The sequence below is a fragment of the Panthera onca genome, chromosome D4 (assembly GCF_046562875.1).
Source record: "Panthera onca isolate mPanOnc1 chromosome D4, mPanOnc1 haplotype 2, whole genome shotgun sequence".
Taxonomy (NCBI): domain Eukaryota; kingdom Metazoa; phylum Chordata; class Mammalia; order Carnivora; family Felidae; genus Panthera; species Panthera onca.
Window position 1 is genome coordinate 44162137 of NC_138351.1, and position 19994 is coordinate 44182130.

At 38.3% G+C, this 19994-nt stretch overlaps 1 protein-coding gene across 6 annotated transcripts in view; it reads left to right on the plus strand.

The window, feature by feature from the left end:
* ADAMTSL1 (ADAMTS like 1) overlaps positions 1–19994 on the plus strand; it is an 881240-nt gene that overhangs the window by 673776 nt on the left and 187470 nt on the right. For all 6 annotated transcript variants that reach the window (XM_078436766.2, XM_078436765.2, XM_078436763.2 and 3 more), the window contains 3 exons: positions 3544–3748; positions 4982–5129; positions 7855–7939. In XM_078436766.2, coding sequence (XP_078292892.2) covers positions 3544–3748; positions 4982–5129; positions 7855–7939 — 438 coding nt within the window. The remainder of the gene's footprint in view (positions 1–3543; positions 3749–4981; positions 5130–7854; positions 7940–19994) is intronic.

The following is a 19994-nucleotide window of genomic DNA, read 5'->3' on the forward strand; positions in this document are numbered from 1 at the left end:
TTCAGCTCCCAAGAGATGCTTCCCTATCCCATTCCTTCCCTGCAACCACACCCATATGCCCAACATTTGTAAACATATGTATTTATACAAATATGTGTATATGAGTATTTAGTGAATATGTATTCCCACATGGGTATATGGATATACATATATTTATAAAATACATATATACCAGTGAAAGCTGTCATCCAGCCTCTACTTAAATACTTCCAGTGCCTGGCAGAGAACTTGATTTTCACCATCCTAACGGTTGCATGTAGAGAGGGACATCGGATTTGTACTCTATATAGCTGTTTGGGTTTTTTTAAGCTCTTCCACTAAGGGGTTACCTTGTTAGTCAGCTCCCTCCCGCTTTTCTATGACTATATTGATAAAGCTGATAAATGACTATAGAATGCTATATAAATGACTATATAAATGCTATATAAATGACTATATCATTTTGCTGGTTTGATCCAGAACCAAAGTAATATAGTAAATGCTTCTTGGGGAAAAAAGTGGAGTGAAAATATAAAGAGATTAATTTTACTGATCCAAGATCTCATTTGACTTCAGTTTCTGTATCTCTAAAATAGGACACACGTATTTGTTTGTGTGAAGACCAAATATTTTACGATAAAGGCAAAGTTGGTGTAAGGAGTGAGCAACATCAAGGTTATGTTTTTCTTGTAATGGCACTCCTACGTTTCTTTCATGTCTATGATCTCTCTTGTTTATATTTCTCTGGTATAACTAATGCCTGTCTTAGGTTAAACTTCGTTTCTTATATACTCTAATTTCCCCCAAATGCTAGAAGCCCAGTATTCTCAATGACAGATTGAAATGAGCCTCCTTAATGCCATCCTGTGTCCACACTGGCCTATCCATGCATCACAATGAGAAAGGATAATTATCAAATAAACACTATATTTCTTGCACTTCTGTTACTGAGCTATTTCTAAAGTTAGATATTCTGCTTAGTTGATAAAGTCTTAGTAAATGGAAGCAATTTCTACAAATATGTTCTTATAAGAAGTATTGAGTCTCAAAAAAAACCCCAAAGTTGAGAACTAAGGCTCAAATATGATTCTCAGGTGGCAGCTACATTCTGATCAAGGCAGAAGGCTTTCCTTATTGAAATTATTTAAATGGGCTTTAGTCCACAAGTGTAGATACAAGGCACAGTTAGTGAGTCTTCCGATTTTTTTTCTTGCCTTCAGTCTTTGACTGAAACACATACCTAAATGTAATGTAAGAATGTAGTCTGATGAATTATCTTTAATTCATAATTAATATATATATATATATATATATATATATATATATATATATATGTTTCCCACATCACTCTGAATTTTGAGAATTTCTTAAACACACTATGTATTTAAAAAATTAAAAGCCATTGGAATTAAAATATGTGATATGTGAACCCATTTAGTATTCTTCCAGGACGAGATTCTTGGATATGCTTTTTTTTCCCCAAGTACTTACTGGTCCCTGTTTAAAGATATTCTAACTGATGTCTTCTTTCAGCTTTTATTATATTTTCTTGAAAGCACTCAGACATGTTTTGCCTTGAAATTCCACATAACCCTATTATTATGTCAGGATTCACACAACAATTTTTCATTATATAGAACTATAGTCATATGGTGGACCCATACTATAAATTCTTAGAATAATATTAGCATCATTTGTCTTTCTGTGATCACTGGCATTGAAAAGGATACTTATTACTGTTTATGAACTTACACTATGGGTCAGGTCCAAATGTTGAGACAGAAATTAATCACTCTCACTTTAGAAGGGTCAAGGTTAGGGACATTAGAGTACCAATTAGAAAGTGTGCTCTTTTTATGGAATCTTAATATTCTAAGAGATTAAATGTACATTCAAAAACATATTCCCGCTTCACTGTCAGATCAAATGTAATGTGAATATGTACTTATATATTCAGCCTAATTTCATTCTGAATCAGACCTGTTATCCATATCCAGAGGGAAGCTCTCCAGAGATTTACATGGATAAATGAGAATTGGTATTACCCTTTTAAAAGAGAGACCCTCTATGGAGCTGCTTCATTTTCTTGAAAGGGACCAGAAAGTCTCCTAAGGGCTAAACAGAGGGCCTCAGTTTCCCCATAATAGCATTTGCTTTTGTGTCTCCTGGGGAAATATGCATAGGAAAATATTGTACTTGGCAGCATGTTTAGGCTGTTGGCAATAGAGATAACAGTTGTTTCCTAGACTCAAACAGTGCAAAGAAAATGTGGAGGAAAATTCTGTTAACTGGGGAACATACATTATCCAGGCTCATACAGAAGAGCATTCAGGTTCTCAATATGCATGAATCCTACTTATAAAATAATTGATGTCTCCATGGTATGCTTGTGCAGTGTTTTTAAATTTAACTTTTCAAGTAGATCAACTTGATGACATTTTGTTTTTCTCTCATTAAAACTATATCTCTCATAACTCTAAGGGAAATCTTAAAATTCCTTAGCAATCCTCATCAACAAGCAGAATATATGTAAGAAAGACAAGCTCGGTCCCAATGTTTCCATTTTTCAAAATTCTATATTCTGTAAATGGGCCAAAGATCTCTCTCTGCATCTAGTCCCAAATGCAGCAGAGCTATGCAGAGATCTAAAAAGCAATGGAATTCTCTTAAATGTTATTGATAATATTGTTCTTTTCTCCCTTACTAAACTGTATCTTTAGATTCCAGTGCCATCAGCCTTCCAAACAAAACAAAACTTCTTCACAATTCCAAGAGTTATTTATTAGGGGAATGCTAACTGCCAGTATCCCTCAACAGTTAGGGAACAAGAAGATTACATTATCACCTTTGCTCCTTAGTGTATTGATGGCGTAGCTTGAACATCGGAATTGTGCTGAATCCATGTAGTCCCAAAGCTGATGATTGTAGAAGCAAGGGACAGAGTGTCTTTGGTTTGCCTTGATCTTTCATGAGCTTCTCGTACACAAGTATCCAGAAGCTAAGTAAGAAAGTATTGCATTGAAAATAGAAAGTATCAGCCCAGGTGCAAACTATTCCTGTTAATTGAGTAACCAGTTTTGGTCTTAACAAAGATATTTAAATGGGATTTAGTAAAAAAAAAAAAAAAAAAAAAAATATATATATATATATATATATATCATGGTAAAATATATAACAGTATATATATGCAGAATATATATTTATAAAATATAAAATAATATAAATGTTATACACAGAATATATATTCGAACTACAAGGAGAAGGACTGAATAGCCCCCGTTAGAGTAGGTTAGAGACAGCACAGATATCCCTGTGGACAGCTCTCCAAACAGTATTTCTTACATTATGTAGAGCTTCAAGGTTTACAAAGCACTGTTGCCAACGTTGAATCCTTCTCTCTTACTCATCAGATTTTAGGCATTAGATGGCTCTCAGTCCTCTTGACCATAGCCTCTCAGAACCTGATTGCCCCAGTAGGCACTGGGAACGGGGTTGGTCGGAAAGGTCACTGAGGAGGTTCGGCAATGTGCATGTCTGCCCTGATGACTCCCCTTGCTTCTGTAGGTGGGAGGCCACCCCGTGGACCGCGTGCTCCTCCTCGTGTGGGGGGGGCATCCAGAGCCGGGCAGTTTCCTGTGTGGAGGAGGACATCCAGGGGCATGTCACCTCAGTGGAAGAGTGGAAATGCATGTACACCCCTAAGATGCCCATCGTGCAGCCCTGCAACATTTTTGACTGTCCTAAATGGCTGGCACAGGAGTGGTCTCCGGTAACTGTGCCCTCTTTCTTTGTTCGTTAGGAGAGTAAGTCCACTCTTCCCTCTCATCGTCATGACCCCACCGGCTACCCTGTGCAGCTCCCCACTTCTCTTGAGGTGTCTAGAAGCCCACCAGTTTAGCCCTGATGTAGGCATGCCCCAAATCTAGCACAGCCAAAAGTAAATGAGTAAATATATATAGCTTCTTCAAGTTACTTCCAGAAGCCTCTGTCGCTCATAACGTTCCCTCAAGTGGCAAGGAGAGGCAAATGTCTGTCAAGAGCAGCTGAGGCCAAGTGACTGACCCTGAGTCTCTAGAAGCTGCTCGGATGATAGAGCTCAGTAGACCACAGTTTAGTTTTATTTTGTATTTCTTGTGCTTTGTCTATATCCAAAAAGGGTCTGAGTGGATTTAAATTAAAATTATGTGTATTATTCATTGAAAAGAAAGATGAAATGGAAATGGCAAAATAATCAGAATGGGGATGAAGTAGGATAATTAAAGCCAGAACATTCTAGAACATTAGGGAAACTGTTGCAGCAGCCTAAATAAAGTGTTATTTGAGGTTTCATGGCTGCTAATGCAAAGGTTTGAAATAGCAAAAGAGATAGAAAGATGAGGAGATAAGCCACTGTGCCCTCAGCCACACAGATGGCACTTCACTTCACTACGTGGCTTTGTGGCAGCAGGATCAGAGCTTGGACATTTCTCTCTGTCTAGACTTGCTCCCAGGTGTCTAGAACCACTGGAGGTGCCATCTACATCTGGCTGTTGAATCAACTCCCTTGAACAGTTTTGACTGTGTCATATAATCAATTGGATCAGCCATGCTGCAATAATACGTGTCAACTATGATGGCTGTTCAAAAAACTGTCAATGTCCATGTGGGAGCTAGCAAAATGACTCAATAAAATTAAAATGCAGTGTTAGCAATCAACATTGAGCACACGCTACAGTTTCTTTTCTCCTTCTTTTCACTACTTGGTTTGGGACTCGGCACACAGTGGGTGCTTTCAGGAATGCTACCTAACTCATCTAAATCTAAGAATTGAAAGTGATTTAATTTTCAGCCACCTTCACCCTAAGTAGCCAAAAATAACAAAGATTCCATGAATGGTAAGAAATGGTACAAATCCACCAGGAGTCCTTATATAAAAGCAGCCCTTTAAAGTCTCAGGTGAGAGATGAGGCAAAGTGAACAAGGCTTTGCTATGAGTCTCCTCTGTCTTGCCTTCTCCTTCCAGTGCACGGTGACATGCGGCCAGGGCCTCAGGTATCGGGTGGTCCTCTGCATCGACCATCGTGGAATGCACACAGGAGGTTGTAGCCCCAAAACCAAGCCCCACATAAAAGAGGAATGCATCATACCCACTCCCTGCTATAAACCCAAAGGTAACTCCACAGGTGCTCGCTTACCAGCCTTTTCATTGTTATGTGCGTTCAGGGACTGTTTGAAACTCCTTGGAATATTTTTAAGTATCCCAAGGTTCTTGGAAACTATATTGTGTAGCTTAGACTCTACTAAATGGACTTAACTCTTTCTAAAAAATCTTTCAAATAATTTTGATTGCAAATTGTTGTTTAAGTACTACTTATTTACATAATTCTCTCCTGGATCATAAAGCTGTTTGAAGACCATTGCTGAAAAGTAGCAGATATATCTGCTTAGAGGGAGATACTATAGAGACATTGGAGAAATGTATAAGTGATTTACTATCCACATGTCTTGCTGTTGAAAACAATGCAGTGAATCCGAAAGTGTCTCCTTTGCTAAGCGTGAAATACATTGGGAAGCTTCATACTGAAGAAACATACTGATGAAACAGAAAGGTGTTGCTTATTATACTGAGAATTAAAACATTAATATGAGACCAGAAGCCAGAATCTTAACTTAAAATGGAAATACGGAATAAATCAGAATTCAACAGATACTACACGTAATTTATAAAAAGCAATTTTGTAAAAAGTTCTACTTAGCGAGCAAGATTTATTATAATTATACAGGGTCTCTCAGATTAGCATGCCCACTAATCTGACCTCTTTGCTGATATTGATATAGTCTGAGTCAAGAGAAAATGCCAAAGTCACAAGCCAATTCAGAAGAACTCCTTGTGATAAACTACCTCCTATTATTGATATTAAATATGGTTCCCGGGAGCTAGGGTGGCTCAGTTGGTTGAGTGCCCAGCTTCGGCTCAGGTCATGATCTCGCAGTTGACAAGTTTGAGCCCGCATCGGGCTCTGTGCTGACAGCTGGGAGCCTGGAGCCTGCTTCAGATTCTGTGTCTCCCTCTCTTTCTGCCCCTCCCCTGCTCATGCTCTGTCTCTCTCTGTCTCAAAACTAAAACATTTTTAAAAATTTAAAAAATAAATATGATTCCCATTTGCTTCTGAATTTATTTCTCTAAAGATTACATTTCTCTGAAAATCAGCCACAGCATAGCTCTTTATTCTGCTATCTGTAGGTTGCCCTTGTTGGGGGTGAATGGCATCATGAAATCTAAATGATATAATGGAAATAAACAAACCCAAAATATCAGAAATCCTGATTCACTTTAATAACTACATCTCTCTCTAAACCTCAGCTTCTTCATCTACAAAATGGGGCTAATAATAGTAACTACCTCAGAGATGATGTATTAAAGGAGATATAGTGCAAACAGGGTGCTTAGCTCACTGCCTGGAATATAGCAAGTTTGTCCTAAATGTTATCTTCAACTCCTGACTATCATCAGCATCCTTAAATATGGAAGGAAGAGGCCCCCGGTACATCTTACGGGACCCACTTCAAATAGACAATAAAGTATTGTAGGCCTGCTAATATTACCAAGCTTAATGCTCCCTTACTGCGACAGAGCAATGGCTCACACTGTCAGATAAGGAGTCACTGACTGCGTCACTTAGTTGGAGAGGTGAGCTAGTTGTAAAATGACTTCTGCACAGGTACCCTGTTAGCGTGTCTAAATGATAGCACATCCTTCTGGCCTCAGCAGCTTCATATTTCTCTCGCACTTTGATTTCTGACTATAAACAATCGCTGCACATAGAGCACCAGACGTGATGCCCCCCCCCCCACTTAAAATAGTCAATTATTTATTAGCTCTATCTTTACCAAGCCACTTCAGAGAAAGAAAAGCAGTTTGTGGTTAACTATCAAGAATAAAATCTGGATTTTCACAACTAAGTAGTGAGTCTGGCTCTCTAAACATCATGAAAATGCTGTATAATTCTGTGGTGTATGCATATAGAGACATATTTCTTTCATCTTTACAATTATATGTCATAAAATGGTGATAGAGCTTCACTGGCTCATACTATAAAGGCAAGTATGCCTATAAACGATCCTAATAAATATGTCAGAATGGGAATCTTGGCAGTGACTTCTGTAGGAGCAGTTATGACCTCCCTCTTTCTTTTTCTCCTTCACATTTTTTCCCCCTGCCCAGGAAGTAGTTAGGAAGCTTGTCCTGAATTGTATGGCCAACGTAAGATAAATAGGTAAAACAGTCAAATTATGGGTTGTGGACCCTAAGTTACTCATATTCCAGTTGTCAGTGAGCGTTAGGGTGGTGCTGAATGAGTCAGATATGGAAGGCAATGTTTTGTGAATTTCAGAGTGGCATTTTTGTTTGTTTTTGACAACATGGCATGGATCACACTTTGTCAAAAGGAAAAGGAGAAACAAGTCAGGATTTATTAAAGTATTGCAGTATAATTTATTGTACTTTGTGTTTGCCTTAAAAAATAAATATCACTCTATCTTTTTGACAGGAAATAGTGAAAAGATACTTTGATGACTCTTCATACACATACTGAGCCAGCGTTCCTAGAGTTACGATTTTCATGATTAAAAGACTTTTCCTTTGCTCTTCAGCATAATGAGAGGGAAGCATATCTGCACAAAGACTAGTAATACTAAACATTTTAAAATATTCTCTTTTCTTCATATAACCATCATCAGTAGCAGAAATTTACCAAAAAACTTATTATTTGCAGCTACCCATATAGTTTCTAGGTAGTGCAAAATCAGGAACTGGTGAAGACATAAAGGAAGCTCCCTAAAATTCCAAAATGGTTCTAACCTCTTCTCTCTTATGTGCATGCACTTAATTCTCAGAGAAACTTCCGGTAGAGGCCAAGCTGCCATGGTACAAGCAAGCTCAAGAGCTAGAAGAAGGAGCTGCCGTGTCAGAAGAGCCCTCGTAAGTGTTGAAACCACAAGGTGTTTTGCTTTTGAAGCTGATTGGTTTAAAGAAAGAGGGGTCTCATTGATTGTGGCTTCCTTGGGTTCTGAGCCAGCTGTCACCCTCTCACCAAGGGTTGAAATGAGCCTTTGGGCTGTCACATTGGAGATTTATCAGTTTCAAAGCGTGTCTCAAAACATAAGATTGCATGGTTGCTCTCTAAATACTTTTCAATTTTGAAGGAAATGAAGGGGTAGTGCCCATCCTCTTCTCCAAAATCTGACCTCCTCTTTTCCAAGAGGCTAAAGGTGAGAAGGCCCAGGCTGCCTCTGATGATGTAACATAGATTGGATGTGAAAGTCTGGGCAGCTTTTCACATTTCTTATACCCCAGCTGTGCAATATAGCCACTCACAAAAGGTAAAGCATAGGTAAAATATATTTGAGGACAAAAGAAGTGTATTAGCTTTTCTTTTCCCTATCTTGCTGTGATCGGGATCACATGGATACCAGTCTTTGCCCTACTTGATCATGGTTCCTTACCTGCCCAGTTTTATCAAGGCCATGAAATTTGCAAGACCACCAGGCAAAGAGTTTTCAGATGTTTCAGAAGAGGAAACAATAAGAAAGACAAACATTGACTGACCGATTGATGGGTTGATTAAAGTTATATGTTGATTGTACTAGAAAGCACTAGGTATGTCTGCTGCATCATTTTTTAAAATAAGGGAAAGCCCTTTAGTGATGTATTTCATTTATGATCAAAGCACTTTCTCAGAGTGATGATTTTCTCGATTAATTTATTTCATATAAACCCTAGGCTCTGTGCATAAGACATGTTACCCACCGTCCAGGAGCTCACAGTATAGCATGTAGGATATGAAGGGTTTTCAAATTCAACATACAGTTTAAATTTTACCAGAGAGGAACACCTGAGTGGTTCGGTCGGTTAAGCATCTGACTCTTGGTTTCAGATCAGACCAGATCTCATGGTTCATGAGTTCGAGCCCAGCATCAGGTGCTGTGCTGCCAGTGCAGAGCCGACTTGGGATTCTCTCTCTCCCTCTTTCTGCCCCTCCCTCTCTCTCTTTCTTTCTCTGTCAAAATTACTAAATAAACTTTTAAAAAATAAAGTAAATTTTACCAGAGAAATAAATCAGCACTGTAATCTATGTATCCGAAAGCAATTTAGAATTTTCTCAGATTCATCCCATTCGAACCTAAATCTGATATGGTGTGCCAGACCATGAATTGTGTTCCTGAATCACACCCTAAACAGCAAAGGATTGAAGAAGAATTTCAAAATACAGATTGGTACAACCAAAGTTGATTTGTAAAGAAATGAAATTTGTTTTTCAGTCACATGGTTTCACATTAGGCAATACATTTCGTACTTTAAAGGACAGTAAGCAAAATATAAATTACCTTTGTACTATGAAGTTACTACTAGCACCTTTTTTTTAATGTTTATTTATTTTTGAGAGAGAGAGAGAGCAAGAGAGAGAGCAGGGGAGGGGCAGAGAGAGGGAGACAGAGGATCTGAAGCAGGCTTCACGCTGCAGCAGAGAGCCTGATGCTGGGCTTGAATTCACGAACTGAGAGATCAGGACCTGAGGCGGAGACAGACGCTTAACTGACTGAGCCACCCAGATGCCCCACTGCAGCACCTTTTTCCACTTCTTTGAGAAGTGACTTTTTTAACCATTGCAGAACTTTGGAGAAAAGGCGGTGTTTAAAGATCACAGTGCAACCTTTACGTGGATATATGAAGGCTTAAAACTTTCTGTTTCTCTCCTGCCAGTACCTGGCCGGACAGGCCTTCGTGCTGCTGGAGAGGAAGTAAGCAATTTATTTTAGAGGGGGGTTAACTCTTTATCCACTAAGGTCCTATTTAAGACACAGAAAGATGCCACTCCATATGTACATTCTTAGGTGAGATACGTTTAAAACCAGACATGTACTATTCTACTTAAATAAACTGCTCGCCTGTACATAATATTTTGTCATTTGGTCTAAAGCATAATCCTATATACAGTACTGCATTATAACCGAAGTTAAGTAATATAATAAAGTTGAAATTAAATCAAAACATCTTACATCAATAATATAACATCTTTCCCATTATTAGATACCTCTTAGATGAAAGTAGTAAGTGGAGCTTAATGCCTCTGCAGAAGGATTACATAGACTTATGGTCAACCATGTTTTGTAATGAGTGTTTTCCAGGGAAGGTCTGATTAAGATGCATTATGTTGAACTTTAATCTTAATAAAATCCCTAAAGTAGTTAACCACATAGTTTTCACTGTTGAAACTATAGCCATATATTAGATTATTAAATTTTACTCTTGGTGTAATGGAATTGCCATCTTGGCATGATTAATCTGAATTGAAGTAGATTGTAATTGGAGCACCAGTGCTGGGGAAAGGAAATGTATACTGTTATGCTCAGAACAATAATTACTTTTATACCAAAATGAAATAAATGACAGCTGTAGAATAATGTAATGAAAGGTATCCGGTTTCCACATCTTAATATGCTTTACATGTTTAGTGCACTGAACCCTAGGAAAGGTCTTACGTGTCACATTATTTTTTCATTGATTTTGAATTTAAAAAACATAATTTTGCATGGGCTTAATTCTTTCTTTTTTAAACCACATAGGCTAGTTTCTAAATGTGTGTAGCAACCTATAATTACTCTCCATAGTATAATGAAGAAATGATATAGTGTCAGCACGTCTTTCTTTCCCCCCACCAAAGAGACTCACATTGCTTAAATTAAATGGTGATGTTTAGAAGCTGTGCCTGTCACTTCTGAACTGCTACAGAGAAGCATGAATAGTGATCCAGACCTATTATCTCTCACTTTGGCCCCACCTAATATGGAGAGTTCTATAGTAAAAACAGTAAATATCATTTATTTCCCCTTATGTAAAATAAAAATATGATCACCAGCCTGTCTCATTAGACAATATAGGAAAACAAGTACCTTAAAGTCTTTAGCCTATGGCGATACTGTTACTGAGTATTAGATGCTTGTGGTAGTCCCACCAATAATTGGGTAGCACTCTGGCCAAAGGTATGTTGGAAAGCAACCGCTCTAAGGTATGTTTAGAAAAAGCTATGATTAAAAAGTAAACACTGAGCTTCCAAGAAACAACCCAAACTTGATAAACTTCCAAGAAATAACCAAAACTCGATGGAACAGGTGTGCACACTGGTATTATTGTTCCACTAAACTAAATGCAATACAGCGGATACAGATACAGATATCGGTCACATAGAATACCTGAAATAAGGATCGAGATTAAGTCACATGGTAATGTCCTTAATATATTGAATTCATCATATGAAGCTGCAACTTTATTTGGAAATACTTTTAGACGTTAATTGCTTTTTTTTCTAGCAACAAACGGGTTTATTTGTGATGTATTTGATTCATACGGCACAAAAGTAGGAGCATTCATTGTGAGGAACATATTTTCATGATATGAAAAAAGTATCTCCTAACCCACCCGGGAGAGTCACAGCATCTAGACTGATTTTTCACTAGTGGCCATGGTTTGACTTGATCCAGGCACAGGTTTTTATCAGATTTTTCTGACAACCAGCAGCAAGAATCTTCAAGCCAGGTATTTTTGTCTCTCCTCGTTGAACAAAACAGTGTGAACAAGATCCAGCCCCTAATCAAGACTAGTCAAGTGGGGTTTTAGCCCGTGAAGCTGATCGAGCACAGACAGTCTTACAAATAAATACAATAAGGTGAACTTGCCTTCGAAGATGCCCTCTAAGCAATCCATAGAAATCCCTGCTACCCAATTAACACGGAAGGAATTAGAGTTAGACTTCTAAAAATAATAAGATTCTGGGAGAGTTGCATTTTTTCAAGGCTAAGATCAGTACCTTTCCAACACTAGAAAGGGGCAGATAGAAAAATGACTGATGGAATTCTCTTTGGCTGTTATTTGAAGTATGTCGTTTTGAATTTGCCTCCAGCTGATGAAAGTCTCATTTAGGATACATCATTTATTTTATTTTATTTTTTAGGTTTCATAAGTTATTATTTTTCTTTTCTATCATTTTATTTTTACAGTGTAATATTAGTTCCGGGTGTACAATATAGTGATTCAGCACTTCCATACATTACCCTGTGCTCATCACAAGTGCCCTCCTCAATCCCCATCACCTGTTCACCCCTCACCCACCCACCTCCCTCCCCTCTGGTAACCATCGGTTTGTTCTCTATAATTAAGAGTCTGTTTTTTGGTTTGTCTAGGATTTAAATGCCAGATTGAGCCCAGCTGGTTGCTTCCACGGACAAATATGTGGGGATAGCTTTCTAGGTATTTTTTAAGCCCTCCATATTGTACTTTTATTTGGTGAGGGATCAGAACTACACTATGGTAGTATAATTGCGTTCATTAATCAGGTAGTAGCTAAATAAATTACTGACCTGGTTTCCCATCTCCTATCTTTAACTTACTTTCAGTCTTTGTTGAGTTATATGCAGAAACATGACAACCACCTCAAGCCAAGTACGCATAACGACCACTTTGACAGCTTAATTTCTTGAACAAATATGATACTATGGTGTCCTCTAGGACATGTAAAGGCTGCATGTCTACTGTTGCTGTACAGGAAGTTAATCAGCTGGCCTTCTTAACAAGCCTGATCTAACTTGGAACAGGAAGGAAATTGTTCATTTCCTTAACTCCTTCAGGCCATTAACAGGCCACTCAGTGCCCTGCAAAGTGTAATCTGTTAAGGGAGGCAGGCGTAAAGGTATGGCTAGATGCTTCAGAGGCTCTGAGTCTCTCTTTTTAGACTTTCTGGTCTCTGAATCAAATCATCCCAGAAAGAAGGAGGGAGGGAGGACTAATTGGGTACCTAGGGAAGCCAGTTTCCTCCCAGATTTATTTCAGTTGCCAGGAGTTCTGCTTGGATGGCTTTGAGCGAGAAATAGGAGACAGGCGATTACTTTGGACCCTAAGTGACCAACAAGGCCATTGGAACCAGCCATCCATCCTTCAAATGTTGGCACATACCAGGCGGAGAGCCTTAATGGTGCTGTCCTCTCAAAAGTAGGATTGGGTGGTCCTCTATGCCTTGATCGTGCTTGCCCTTAAAAAATCTTGAGTTATCTCATCAGATTTCCAGTTAACAACTTTAGTTCATGGTTAAGAAAACATTTTTGTGCTTCAGCACAATAGTCAGGTCTTAAACGTATTGCCATAAATAATCTTGGTGTAAGCCATTTAAAAAAAGGAAGAAGAAAAAGGAAAGCAGGCAGGCCAAAGGCAGCAGTAATATCTGGATGCCAGATGGCATCAGCTTAGTGATGGGGCTGATTCAATAAGAAGCAAAGGGAAATTCCTGTCATGCATCTGTGTGAACAGAACCCACAAGGAATTAGATACAGAAGGAAAAGCCAATAAGAGTCTCCATGGTGATCCTGTAGTCATTAAATGCCTTGTTTACCTTGTTGGAAATAGTATTTAAATATATAATATTTAAGCATATGTTTACATTAGTCCGTATTTATATCCAGCAAGTTAGTTGTCTGAGAATGTGGATGTCTTAACTCAGTGGTGAAGAATGTGAATTCACATTTAAAAAAAAGTGGCTAGAAATGTTAATTGTGTGACATGTGTTTTTATATTTTCCCCCAAAGAATATTCAGGGAATCAAACATCAGTAATGGGTCCAGATAGTTTGGCTGTTTATATCCTCAATACAAGGTGCCTGAATTATATTCTTTTCATGAATCTCAGGCCACAGAAAATAAAAGGAATATCTTGTATATATATATATATATAAAAACAGATATATTTTTTAAGAATCAAAAGTGACATCATCTAAGATCAAGAAATTTAGATACTATTTGTAGATCATTACACCAACATAAGGGCTGTTCAAGCATGAGAATTACAGGATTAAAAAAAAAAAGCACAAAAGCATTTAATTTTGAGAATTGGCACATAGCAGAGCAAAAGCCCATGCTGGCCAGACTGAATCAGCCCTTACCTCTCAATGGTCATGACCTCACTCACTTTCAACTCCTTCCTTTCTGGCCTCCTTCCCATCTACCTAAATCATTCTCTTCCATTATATTCTCTGCAACTGCATGCTTAATAGAAGTTCTCTGTCTGAATGTATATTTTAGATGACTATGGAGGGTCAGCAGACCTGCTAAATTGTTCACATCTCCTGATGAAAGAAGCTAAGTTTGCTCATAAGTCACCTGCTCTGTGCCGTGCCCCGTGCCAGTTGCAAATACTGTAAAAATAAGCCTGATAGTCCTTGCCCTCAAAGAACCTTGAGTGCATTCTTACCATAGGAATGATAGGATTATGTCCAAAGTGCTGAGTATTGGTCACTAATCCACAGATTGAACAAATGAGCTAGCTGTATTTAAGAAATGTAATATGATGTTTGAATATGCACAGTGTGATAGTATTATTGATTTAAAAAGAAATGTGGGAGAATTATTTATTGAATTCCTAAATTCTCTCTGCTACTGTGCATTCCTCTGAGTTAAAATATTAGAATAGTTAAGCTAGTACATGGTAATTCACAAATAACATAAATGAGAGGAGAATGTAATATACAGAGAAAGGGTTTGGGGGATGTTGGTATGAACTGATGTTTGGCAGATTGTGATAGAACCTATTTGAATCTTTCACTCCAAAACTAGTGCTTGAGAAAGGATTATAGCCAATGATCATATATGTTGTATCAGTATACGTACTTGAGCGATTCTTACTTATACTTTGAGAAAAGCTGCAGAAACCATAGGTAATTTCCTAAAATTTAAAAATGTTCAGGTATATGGGGCGCGTGGGTGGCTCAGTTGGTTGAGTGTCCGACTTTGGCTCAGGTCATGATCTCACAGTTTGTGGGTTCGGGTCCCGCATCGGGCTCTGTGCTGACAGTTCAGAGCCTGGAGCCTGCTTCAAATTCTCTGTCTCCCTCTCTCTCTGCTCCTCCCCTGCTCATGCGCTCTCTCTCTCTCTCTCTCTCTCTCTCTCTCTCTCTCTCTCCTTCAAAAATAAATAAAAACATTTTTAAAAAATTTAAAAAATTTTCAGGTATATAATGCTGCCAACTATGTGAGTTGGTGAGGGGTAAGTCTGTGTGTTTGTGTGCCCAAACAAGGATGTAGCCCTGCTGAGATCAAAGGAAAAAGCAGTTTAGTTATTGATCATACCTCCATGCAGGGAAGCAGTGTGCACCAGCAGTGGTGAAAAGTGTGGGCTCCAGGGACAGATTGGCTGGGTGTTCATCTTGGATCCACCACTAGCAACAGGGGACCTGGGCAAGTCACTTAACTCGTTGGCTGCAATTTCCTCATTTGTGAAATGAGCATGATAACAGCACCTGTATCTTTGAGTTATGAGGATTAAGTTAGTACATGTGAAGTACCTGGTTTGCAGGAAGATCTCTCTACATGTTAACCGGGATTGTGATTGGGCCACTTCCAGAATTATTCATCTTCCCAGGGAACTTTTAATGTAATAAAAATGTATAATAATCACCTATTTACAACTGGAGAAATTGAGGCAGGTGTCGTATCTACTGGTATGTGAGAGAGAAGTACAATTTGACCCAAAATTCAGCCAGTCATTCCCCAGCTAACACCACCATCCTGCCTCTGAGGATATTATACTTCTATACTTCTGAGGCTTTTTGAAGATTTACTTGTAAGCATCACACTTAGAATCTAGCCCAGAATTTATTCTGAGGGACAAAGCTTAGTTACCTTTATTTGAATAAAAAAGGGACCTACAGGGAGTTGCAAAAATTAATAAGGAAAGTTTAGAAAATGCTTGGGTGGAAAAGCATCCTCTTTCAACCCTGGGTCAAATACAGTTGATCCCCATAGATTGTTCCCAATGTGCACTGAGACAGAAAAATCAATAACAAATTCAACAGAGCAGACAGAGCCATTTTTATCTAGTCATTAGAAAAGCCTTTACTGCAAACCAAGAAATTCTAAATTTGTCAGCTCCTCCCAACATCTCTACTTATTGCTCATTCTGTAGCTACTTTCAGAAAGCTAAGTCTGAACTATTGCTCAGAGGAGCCCTAGAGAGTGACAAAGACAAATTAATGGGATCCGTGTGTGCCAAAATAAAGTATGGACCCTGTCACCACCAATATATGTTACGTCCATTAAGGTCATTTTTAATGAACTGAACTTTTCATTGGAAAGCGTTGCCAAACTTGTTGAATTAAAGGAAAGAAACCTTTACAAAATTGCAAAATAAACCAATTTTACTCCATATGAAGGAAAAAAAATGGTCATGCAAAGTATTCTGAGTTTACAATATTTTAGATTTGTATCAAAATCAGGGGAAATGATATGCATTAAAAACTCCATTCTGGTATTAAGTTGAGAACTGAAAATGCACTAATAGCATTGTAAGCTATAATGGCATATTAGTCCCTGGGACATGGCTTTTTAAATAATCAGACTGGCCTCAAAGAAAACCCAACTTTTAAATTATGTTCTGTGTGCACAAGTCAGAAAAGCAATAGGAGAGAAAGATGGTCTGAAACAAATGTATTCTCACATTTTATTTGTGAACAGAGTGATTTGGCTCCATTTGAATCTGCTACATACAGTTAGTGGCCTATCTTTTCTTTTTTCCCAAAACATTGTGTATATTAAGTTTTAAAAAGTGGACAGAAAAATAGGAGCTCTTTCTGGGTTCCCCTAACGTAAGAACAACTCCAAAATGCTTCAGACCCTTTACTGGAGTAGCTGCTTGTATGATAAGGCAGTGTGAGATCAGAGCTATGTATAAATCACTGAAGGCAGCCTCTGGCTCAAAGCTGCCCCCAAATCCTTTTCTTCTATAAAAGAGTACTTTTATTGAGATTAAATGGAAGTGTGATACACACAGAATTTAAACGTTCCTCAAGCTACATGATAACCTAATATCCCATCAAGATGAAATGAGGCCAGCATCTACTGCCTTGAGTACAGCCATAAGAAATATAAAATGAAGAATCCCACTACTAAATTTGGGCACAACAGCTTTTTTAAAAAGACTGAAAGAAACTCCTACAACAGGAAAAAATTTTTGTTTTCTTATGCCGATACCCAGAACTAAGAGGTATGATTTAATTTCTCTGAGTTTCAAGACTGTTGTCTCTTTAGCTTGCTTTCAGTCTTTGGACACAAGAACAAACCAAGTCACTCATAATGTCAACACTCACCATTCTATTTACCTATCCACTTACTCATTATAAACATATATATTTACTGACCATCTATTACATGAAGTTCTGACTTCACAGAAGTTTGATCTAGTGATGGACATAGTTATTACATAAAGATTCACACTTGATTTTCAGAGGCTGGTAACTGCTATGGGTAAATGAAGAGGTGATCTAAGAGAGTCTAACAGGAGCTCCAGCAGGTGTGGGGTTCAAGGAAGTCTTCTCTGAGAAGACACATGTCAATTGAGTCCTGAAGGATGAGTGGGAGTTATTACAAACGGAGAGAAAGAAGGAGAGTCATCCATGGGGGTGACGCACCTGCCAAAACCTTGAGTCAGGAAAGAATTACACACATTTAAGGAAGAGAAGGAAGACTAGTGTGGCCGGAGGCTAGTAACCAGTGGGGAAAGAGCAGGAAATGAAGATGGAGAATGGCATAATGTAACCTTGACAAGGAGTTTGGCTTTTCTTCTGGTATTCTGGGAAAAAATTAAAAGCTTTACAACTACAGGGTGAAGAATGGCTTAGTAAGGTCTAACAGAGAAAGAAAACAGATCAGTGGCTGTTGTGGTGGTCCAGCAGAAAGGTAGTGGCTTCAGTGATCATGGCTTATGCGGTCACCTGACATTCAATATGGTGACACATGGATTCTGGAATCAACTGCCATGATTTGAATCTGACATTTATTTAGCAGTATGGCATTCGAAATCTCTGTGCCTCAACTTTATCATCTAGAATTTGGGATGAAAAGAGTGCTGTCAAAATATAATTTTCAAAAAGGAAAAACTATGACCCATATAAATACAAAATGAGCACATGTCAGAATTTGTACTGAATTCATGAATTATCAAGAGAACCAGTAAGATGTTAAAACTTATTCATACCAGAACTGGATATAGAAAAGTGTCTATTTTCTACCAGACAGTAATCCTTGGCACTTATATGAACAGAAAAAAAAATTTCTATCACTATGGACTGGAAACATTTGTATCATCACCAGCCCTCTACAAGGAAACTTGTGTCTGGCCAAAGACAAAGACTTACACTTCCATAGAGTTAATTACACAGCCTGCCACCCCGAAGGTCTGTTAGACAATGTCAGCATTCCACTGAAAGGACAACCAGTGATCTCTTTTGCCCATTTCACAACATTCCTGACAGTATCCATCTCCTAACAATATTATAATGAGTTAATATATATGAAGGGCTTAAAAAACATCAGTAAACATTAGCTATTGTTGTTGTTGTTTTATCAAGGTGGCTGTAGTGATGATGGAGAGAAGTAAAGGAATTTCAGATACATTTTTGAGTGAGAATTGATAGACTTGGGGAGTCATTTGGAAGAGAGGAGTTGGGGAAAGTGAGGGGTCAGGAATAACTCCTAAATGTCCTTGAGCATTTGGGTGGCCAGTAGAATCATGTGCTGTGACAGAGGAGACTGGGAGAGGAATAAGATACTGAAGAGGTAAATCAGGAGTTCCATTTTGGACATTTTAGGTTGGAGATGCCTTTGAAATATCAAAGTAAAAATGTCAGTTGGGAGAGAGAGCAATGAACAGTGGTTACGAGCATACAACCTACTGGCTGTGTGAATGACTTATACTTCAATTTCATCACCCATGTATTAATTACTAAACGAAGCTAGTAATAGTTCTTATCTGGTTGTCATTAGGATTTAACAGCTTTTATTTATAAAGCACTTGGAGCAGTGTCTGGCACATAAGAAGCACTATATAATTTTTTGATAAATTAATTATATTAAATTAATGTTTACTCCTTTCAAAGAGTCAAATGGCTCCCTAGCCCAAAACTTGCCAAAAAAAGAAATTGGGTATAAAGCTCTGAAAAAAAAAAAAGTCTAGACTAGAGATGATATACTTCAAAATACTTAGAATAGAGATGAAATACTTCTAAATACTCAGAAGTTGCTCACATACTGGTGGTGTATGAAACCAAGAATCACCGAACACATCACCAAACTGAGCTCCAAGGCACTAAGTGCTTAGAGTTTAAGGAGAGGAGGACCTAAAAAGGAGACAGAAGGAACTGACCAGAAAAGAAAAGAAAGCCAAGCATTTGCTGTCATGCAAGTCAAGAGGATAAAGTCACTCAAGAAAGAAGGCATGGTCAACTGCCTTGGGGGCCACTGGGAAGAAGGTAGTTGAGGATGCATTTGTTGGGAAGAGCCAACACTGTAGGGCTCTTTCTGTATTCTCAGAAACTGATTATTACCTGTCTTTCTGCTGGCTTTTCTCTTACTATTAAAGTAGAACAAACTCCTGATGGTCAACAAGATCCCTCCGTTAGTAAGACTCTTCCTCATATCTTGTCTGGAACCATATCGAGAAAGATAGGTCAGAAATGCAAGCCAGGTTTAACAGAGTCTTCGAGTATGAGGTTGTGGGCCTGGAGAGAGTCCGTTAGGCCCTGACTCATTGGAACTCTGATACCGCCCAGCATTTCCTTCTAGTACAAAGTCTCTTTCAAAGGAGAGTGTGCCCTTCAATGCAGTCAGGCTTTCTTCTCCCACTTCTAGTGCTGAGCATTTCTGCAAGAAAGTCATTGAGGCGTTTGTGCAGAGGCCAGCTGCCTCTCAAAGAACCCAAAAGGGCATCATTATCATGAGAAAATCAAGTCTGCTTCTTGGAAAATTCCACTAAATATAGCTCTCCCAGTACTGCCTTAGCCTGTTTGAAATTGGGTCCTTCCTTTGTATTTATTTATTTACTTGTTACTGCTTAGTGGCATCAGACAGGGCAGTCACAGAATTTTTTTTATTTTTCAGATAGGCATATTGGTGGCTGGTTAAAAATTCTCATTTTGTTTTGTTATTTAAATCTCTGGGAT